The sequence below is a fragment of the Nicotiana tomentosiformis genome, chromosome 1 (assembly GCF_000390325.3).
Source record: "Nicotiana tomentosiformis chromosome 1, ASM39032v3, whole genome shotgun sequence".
Lineage (NCBI taxonomy): Eukaryota > Viridiplantae > Streptophyta > Magnoliopsida > Solanales > Solanaceae > Nicotiana > Nicotiana tomentosiformis.
This window is the reverse complement of record NC_090812.1, coordinates 15,086,658-15,094,867: the sequence shown is the minus strand read 5'-3', so window position 1 is coordinate 15,094,867 and position 8,210 is coordinate 15,086,658. Positions and strand designations below refer to the sequence as shown.

At 34.4% G+C, this 8,210-nt stretch overlaps 1 protein-coding gene across 1 annotated transcript; it reads right to left on the bottom strand.

Moving 5' to 3' along the window:
* Positions 1 to 2,862: 2,862 nt before the first annotated feature.
* LOC104105421 (beta-xylosidase/alpha-L-arabinofuranosidase 2-like) lies at positions 2,863 to 7,608 on the bottom strand. The gene is made up of 7 exons (XM_009613716.4): positions 7,071 to 7,608; positions 5,668 to 5,955; positions 5,414 to 5,583; positions 5,220 to 5,317; positions 4,745 to 5,095; positions 4,173 to 4,589; positions 2,863 to 3,644 (listed from the first exon to the last, which is right to left on the bottom strand). Exons 1-7 carry the CDS (start codon positions 7,506 to 7,508, stop codon positions 3,070 to 3,072), a joined length of 2,337 nt encoding a protein of 778 aa, XP_009612011.1. The 5' UTR covers positions 7,509 to 7,608; the 3' UTR covers positions 2,863 to 3,069.
* Positions 7,609 to 8,210: the final 602 nt, after the last annotated feature.

The following is an 8,210-nucleotide window of genomic DNA, read 5'->3' as shown; positions in this document are numbered from 1 at the left end:
CCAAGAGAAACGTAGCTTATAACCCGAGCAGTGAAAGAGAAGTAGGGTTTAGGCCAATCGTTCCGCTAAGGTAAGGAACTTCGGGTTGTGGTTGCTCCACTTCGCTGCGATGCGGTCTCATGAGTTGAACTTCATGTCAGTTTCGAAGTGGGGAGCTTAGAATAAGGGCAGGCCGTGTAGATTACAAATTATTTCTTCTCATCTTTGCGAGTGTACATAGCTAGTAATTTAAAGTATAACCGTAGATAATTTCGTCCATGATATACGTAGGGATGGAGTTAAGGGCTAGACTACGTAATAAGTTTCCCCCTTCTACAGTTGTATTCTCTTTACCTTTCTCCCTTCCTCATTCCTCAGGTAATAAAAAGAATTCAAAAAGGGCTACTTGAAAATAAGGCAAATACCCTACTATAAAATTTTATATATTGTCAGTAAATCGTTTAAAAATACACAAATTAATTAGTGATGTCTTAGTCAAACAAGATGTTTAAGGGAAGATAAATGATAGTAAGTTCAAAACAAACATGCAGTCTTATGAATTAAGTAATTAAATGTCTTTTTTAAAAGTGTATAAACATCTTTGAAAGACAGATTATATAGACAAGAAGAGTAGTATATATTTCATTTTCGTAAAAAAAAAAATGAACTATATCCCCACTCTAAATCCAAAGTTGTCCCTTAGACCACTTTAACAAGTGAGCTCTTAATTCTCTCGTTGAAACCTTTCTTATTTTTAACACACAAAATACAAAACACACTCTTGTCTAATCTGCTCAATCGATGGCAAAAAAATGTGATAGCGAACGACAACTTGATAAGTAAATCCAAGAAATTGACTGTTTCCATTTGAAGGTAACAAACTTTATCTCTTCAATCATTTAGATGTATTGGTTGTCTATTCTATCTCATCAAACACATTATCATGTCTGATGATGAAACTTTACGGAGAATTACAAATACAAACCCGTATTGCAAGTTTATTGCTTTTTCTCTAATCTGCAACATATTGTTTAACAACAATATAATTCTTACTTTGGAGGGTAGAATTTTTGGTACCTTGCCTATTTTTAATACGTTTTTTTTTTGTTTTTACACTCGATGCGTCTATCAATGTAGGCAAGAAATCAACAATGATTTTATAGGCCTTTTCATCTGAAATTTGATAGCCCGCCTCGATAATCAGGTGGACGGCTATTTGGGTTAATTCTTCTTTTTATATCGTAGGCTAGTGGGCCTGAATGGTCCAATTACTTTGTCATTTTTAACCACAGCACACCAAAAAAGTTACATAAGGTGTTACTAAATCGAAATCCATGAACCTTGACTATGTTATATGAATTTTGACCCATACTTTTGAGCCATTCATAATTATGGGCCGTAATTGCCTTCTCAACTTATCACCGTCAATAAATTAAATAAAATTTTCATGTGGCGCGCTACCTATTGAATTTTTACCCACTTTTTGAAAAAAGTTTAACTTATATCCAATTTTTGGATAACTTCATATACATACACTTTTATCTTCTTCTTTACTGTTATTTTGGAGAGGTTATTTTGCTTGGTATATTGGGCTTTGGAGAGGTTATCTTGCTCATTCTTCAAGACAAGTAAGGTTTTAAATAATTTTGTACATTCTGTTTAGAGTTTATTTTTGTCGAAAATCATATAATTGGTTTAATTTACATACAACACATACAGAAGGTAATATGGTCTTGCCAGGAAAAAAACTCCACTGGCAAATGTTCGGATAACTGAGGATATTTTTTTATTAGAAATCCACATTGTATAGCCATTCTCCAAAATAATAGTCAAAAAATATAATTTTTTGTACATTAATGTATAATATACATTAACATACTTATTTTATAAATAATTAGTTTATATTTTTTTGTATATTTCACTAGCAGTCGTAATTATCTTTGATCAATCGATCAAATGTGTTAAAAGCCCAATTATATTTTGTTTTTTGTTTCTTTTCTATAACCTGGGCCAAAGCCCAAAGATGCCCTCCTCCTGGAAACGGCCCAAATGGACGAAGCTCCAAACCTGTAGCGGAAATTCGAAAAAGGCCCAAAGGAAATTAATGCAGTCAAAATGGCATTGCATAGCCATTTTATGGGTAGTTAAATAAAAAATAGCCAGTGTTTGCAAAGTTATTAAAAAACAGCAACTATTTAAGATGGAGATAAAATCAGGACAAAAGTATCCTAGTTAAAACACGAAAAGTTCAAACATAATATGTTGGATTATGGAACTCATGCGTATAATCTTTCCAATATGTTGAAATTCCAACACATTATGAATGCATCACATTATGATGAAATCTCATATGTAAAAAATTCAAACTCCAAATTTTTTCGGATTCTTAAGAGTGTTTTTATTCAGATTTTATTTCACATGAAAAAATGACAAATCTCGATTACTTTTGAAATTATGGCTAATTTTTAGTTAGTATGATTTTTGCCCCTGCCTAAACGAACTATATAAGTCATCAGTTTTTCAACTTATGTCAAGTTTCTTTTATAGAGTAACAAACGAAATACTAACACCTAGTGACATACACATTATCGTCAGCATTATATTATGCTATTATGTTATAATAATAATACTTCAATTTATTAATAATACTTTGATTTATTAATAATCTAGATGTTAAATATATATACATGAATTTTCTCAGTGCAAACAAATCTTTAGAATTGCTCTTATATTGGTTATCTATGTTAATCTTCTTTTCTATTGCATATTACACATCTTGAACCATTGGAACACCTCAAATCCATAGTGTTTGTTTCATAATGTCTTGTTGTAATGTAGATATACCAAACAAAAATGCAAAGAGAGAATAAAAAGAATAAGAAATAAATAAGAAGAAACTTCATTTAAGTTTTAACATTTTCTTTCTTCTACATAAGTTGGACAGTTAGACAAAATAAGAAATTTTGTTACAATTGCCTCAACTGATTGATAATTTCATATTCTTCATCTTGTGATACTTTCCCTTTCCCCATTTGAGAAAAAGGAACAAATTATCCAAAAAGGTAAATAAATAGGACCATGAGGATTTCTTTAAATCCTTACAGTCAAGGAATGTTTCAAATCTCCTATATGAAGCACATGTAATCCTAAAGCAACTTTCTTGTTTCCAACCTCATCAACTACACTCAAATGTTTGCAAACATCTAACTTGAACTTAACAATCCCTTCACTTTGTGGTGTCAAATGAATCTTTTGAAACTCCAACAAGTGTTTCTGAGGTGCATTGTGAACTGAGGGTGGTGAAGTGAACAAGAAAACTGTGTGACTTCCACTCATTTTCCCAACATTTTTAACTCTCAAGTGAATGTCAAATCCTAAGTTGCTGCAGCTCTGCTCATTAACAGCATCAATGGACTTGCACCTCGTCGATCGACAAGCATGTCCTTCCTCTAGAGGAATGGAGACATATTTTGGTGCTTGTACTAGGTGGTGTTTGTAGTCAGAGTAACTTAATCCATCTCCAAAGTTAAAAACAGTTGGACCTTTGTAGAACCTATAACTTCTTCCAGGAAATCCTGTTTTAGGATCTGCCCTCATGTTCATGTTAGTCATATCAACTTTGTCTGCATATGATTGTGGATACCATGTCATTGGAAGCCTTCCACCTGCAAGATTCCAAACAAAATTTATAAAGCATTTAGTCATACGGGGATGTGTTTAAAATTAAGATCTTGATTTAATGAGGCTTAACCTCACCGGATAAAAAAATGGACAGCTCGGTACACAAGCGTTAGTGACTGATTTCACGGCTTGAACACCGAAACAACTTTTGTCGTTGCTGCAAGTCTCTCCTTTAACCTCACATCTCAGGATATATGCATGAAATTAGGTACTAAAGGCACATGGTAAGAGTTTTTCCTGAATTAGTCCGCCCACACTTTGACTATTAACAGTGGGATCAGACCATGCTATTATACAGGATATATTACCCTCTCTAAATAGCGCAGTGAAGGACTCTCGCCTTACCCTCCCGTTTGACTTATGGCATCATCGACTTGCCTTTAAAACACCATAAGGTGGGGAGAGGGTTGCCCTATGAAGGCCATTTATGCAGTGTTGATGAACTAAACCTCATAAAAAAGAAAATTTTGATCTTGATTTGGTGAAGTTTACTGTGGAAAGAGGAAACTTACTTGGATTGTAATATCCAAAGATAATATCAGCTAGGGCACCACCGCCATCTTCACCAGGGAAACCAATCCAAACAATGCTTGTAACTTTAGGATTATCAACAGCAAATTGTACATCCATACCACCTCCAGACATGATAACTAGGATTACAGGTCCTTTTGAAACACTAGCAACCTCAGTTATAAGAAGTGATTGTTGTCCAGGGAGTGTTATATTTACCCTGTCCTTGCTCTCTCTTTCGATAGATTGATCTGATCCCATTACCAATACTACTGCATCAGCTGCAGCTGCTATTTTCTTGGCATCATCAACTAGTGCTGGGACACAAGACACACTGGCATTGAAACAGCCCGGGTGGTAAACTGTAGCAACTGATGCCTTTAATCCTTGCAATGGAGTTGTTAACTTGCATGGAGTGCCTGCAAGTTCTCAAGAAATTTGAGTAAAATAAACTAGTACGTACTTTTTTAAGTTATATACACTGACTGTGTAACAAATCTTTAGATCGTCAGTGTGTAGAACTTAAATTCATTTCATTAATGGGATTGTTTTTGAGGAAAGTATCCAAGTTTACCTTCATAACTGCCAATCATGGTATAGCCAATATTGGCATTAGGGCCAATGACTGCTAAAGACTTGATGGATTTGGCGGACAGAGGTAATGATCCTGCACTGTTTTTAAGCAAGACAATTCCTTGTCTTGCAGCTTCACGAGCTAGCTCTTGGTGTTCTGGTGTGCACACATCTTTGGGACCAAGGTTTCCATAAACGTGGTTTTTCGGATCACCATCAAAGAATCCAAGTCTCATTAGCGTAGCAAAGTTGTTTGAGACTGCTCTATCAATAACTGATTCATTTACTAGTCCTTGGTTTACAGCACCTTGAGTGTATTTACCAAGCCAAGATCCACAATTCAGGTCCAGCCCTGTCACAATGAGCAAGTTCTTGATTTAGTATGGTCAAAAGAAGTATGTCACATTATATATGTGTGCTTAGGGCTAATGTTATCGTTGATTTAGTCCAACTAAAAGGGGCTGAAAATGGTAAACCTGAATTTAGAGACAAAGCTGCAGTCTCCTCTGGTGTCTTGGTGTAGTGTTGAGCCCAGTATATCTCATTTAATGAATCACAATCAGTGACAATGTATCTGTATGTACCATACTTGTATGAGTTCATGAATTTCTCCAAATATTATTTTTCGAAAGACTATAATACTCCACTAAATATGAAACATTTAGTATACCCATTTAATTTCCATTGTCCTCTGATAACACCAGCCAAAAGGTCATGATCACCACAGGTAGGCTTGCCATTGACTTGATTGTATGAACACATCACACTGGCTACATTTCCATCAACAACACAACTCTTGAATGGAGGGTTAAATGTATCATCTAAATCTTGCTGTGTTACCTACTCACCACAACAAAAAGAACACAATGCTTTTGAGTATCATGACTAAATATTTTTGGCAGGTTTTCAAGAAAAGGGCAATACCTTAGCGTTGAAATTGTAACGTTGGATTCCTTTCCAATCATCAACATCATAAGCTGTATAATGCTTACAGCAAGAAGCAACCTTGAGCATGTCTTTTTTACCATCATCGCGCTGCTGCAAACCTTTAACATATCCTACACCATACTTGCTGGCGAGTGTTGGATCTTCTCCTGGTGTTTCTTGGCCTCTTCCCCATCTAGGGTCGCGGTAAATGTTCACATTTGGTGACCAATATGTCAAGCCTGCTAAACCAACATTGTACATTGCTCTAGCCTCAGTGGATACCGCCTGTAAACATTACTATCTTTTGAGTTCAAGTTGTATGCGCTCATAAGCATAAATTAGTAATCAGCAAAAATGGTAATTAACATGCTACCACATACTAGTGTAAAATAAATCTTAACACTGTAATTGTATATAACTTAAATCTATGTTTTTTAATCTTTAACTTCCAACTGCTTTTTTGAACATTGATCACATCAAGATCTAACCAAGACCAGTCATTTTCCTTTCAAAAAGGACAGTAATCACAGCATAACATATCCCTATCATAACCATATGGTTGGATAGGAAATTTAGCATGATTGACAGGTTAATGAATGATTGGTTGGTGCATGGATTTGTCAATTATGGTCATTCAAAAAAGATGTAAACATCTCAACCAAACTTCTGAACCTAACGCAATCTTTTACGTGACTAAATAAAATATTTTGCAAGCTGGAATTCTTTCTAAAACACATGCCCAAATGGATAAACTTTTCCAACAAAAGATATTTGCATATATCCTAGTTTATCATGTCCTCTCAATTATTAAAGAAACTGCCTTTTTGCTGATTTAAGATTCCATTATGCGAAAAATGACTTCATCCTACTTCCCAAAATTAAATCTCTAAAGGATCTGTTCATTGGCCCTTTTTAATTTCACACGGCAAATCTTTTTAGCATCAACAAGACGACATATGAACATGTATTAGTCATAAAATTGGACAAAAGTTAGTGCCGTCTTCAAAAAATACAATCTATGATTTAAAGAATAAAAAAATCAGAGTGGTCTTAAGATAATGCCATGATGGCGACGTACGTCTACAAATTGGCCTTCACCTTTTTATTATCTTGTTAGAAGTTAATAGGTTATTTGTTTTCTAATGAACAACAAATCACCAATCAAGCATTTATTACGAAATGGCTAATAATTAAATCTTCAAGAAGAAGAAAAACTTCAACTACTTCTATACACATAGTCAGGTTAGCTTAAAAATAATTAAAGGTGAGCGCGCATAATCAGTGGAACTAGGATGCTGAAAAATTAGGACAGTAAAGTGCAGTAATATAAAGATAAACACTAAAAGATACCAATCTAACAATAACAAGAAATAATGATGAAGAAGGAGCAATAATATTACCTTTCCAATGGTTTCAAACAAAGTCTCATTGAAAGAAGCAGAAGTGAGAATGGGTTGAGGGAAGCTAGTGGCACCAGGAACTACACCATTAAATTTAACTCCAGGACCAGTGTATGAAATTCCATGTAAAGCCTCAGACCACCACTCATATGTTGGAATTCCAAGTCTACTCACACTTCCAGCAGTATTCACCAACATAGTAATTTTTTCCTCCAATGTTAATCTTTTTACTAGATCATTTACCCTGCTTGACACATCCAATGATACATCACAAAATGCAAAGTTCTTTACCCCTGGATTGTTTGCAACATCACAAGCAAAAACAGGAGATGTTTGAGCCAAAACTGGCTTGAATTCCAAGGCAAAATGGCTCAGAATAAAGAAGAAACAGAGCAAAACAGAGTGTTGTTTCATCCTATTATTATACGGCAAGGTCATTGCCTTGTTAGAGAAAAGAAAAGAAAAGAAGAAAAAAAATTGAAAATGAAGAACAAAGAAGAAAAGCTGTGAAATGAGAGGCAAATCTTGGTTTCTTTATAGGAGGAGAAGAAGAGTTGTATAGACATAATAGCAAACGCATGTTGTTTTGTAGCAACCCGTGATGGATAAATGAAAAAATAAAAATAAAAATTTATTAATGGGGTCCAGTTATCGTGACTTGATTATACCTTAGAAATTAGAAATATATAAAGAGAATCTGCTCTCTTTCTTTCTCTACTGTCCAATTATTTTCTGCAAAATTGGTAAGATAGGGGTCGGTGAAAAGATTTTTTTCTGAATTTCTATATGGACTTTTTGTTTGCAAGTTCCTTGGAGAGTGTGAAGACAGAGATTTCGTTGGGTTTCAAGGTTTACTTTGGTTATAACATGAAATCGATAAAAGAAAATGATTAATTAGATAGTTGATGCATATGCATTATGGATTTTAATTATGTCTACGTTAAAAAAAAGATTAATGGTGAACTTTAATATATATGTTGCAAGAGACGATTATCAATTCTTTTACCCGGTTAATATGTAATAATTAAACTCATGTATTATATTCCATTAATAAGTTTGGTTTTTTAGTGAAAGTTGGGGGATCGAAGGCGGATCCAGGATTTGAAAGTGGCAGTGTCACCACTATCAAATAAAAATTTA

Bases quoted from the DNA above. Each gene is read 5' to 3' on its own strand.
- LOC104105421 (XM_009613716.4), bottom strand. From the start codon at position 7,508: ATGACCTTGCCGTATAATAATAGGATGAAACAACACTCTGTTTTGCTC. The intron at 5,956-7,070 runs GTAATATTATTG...TAATGTTTACAG, and splicing joins TGTTTGAAACCATTGGAAAG to GCGGTATCCACTGAGGCTAG. The intron at 3,645-4,172 runs GTAAGTTTCCTC...GGAATCTTGCAG, and splicing joins CTTTGGATATTACAATCCAA to GTGGAAGGCTTCCAATGACA.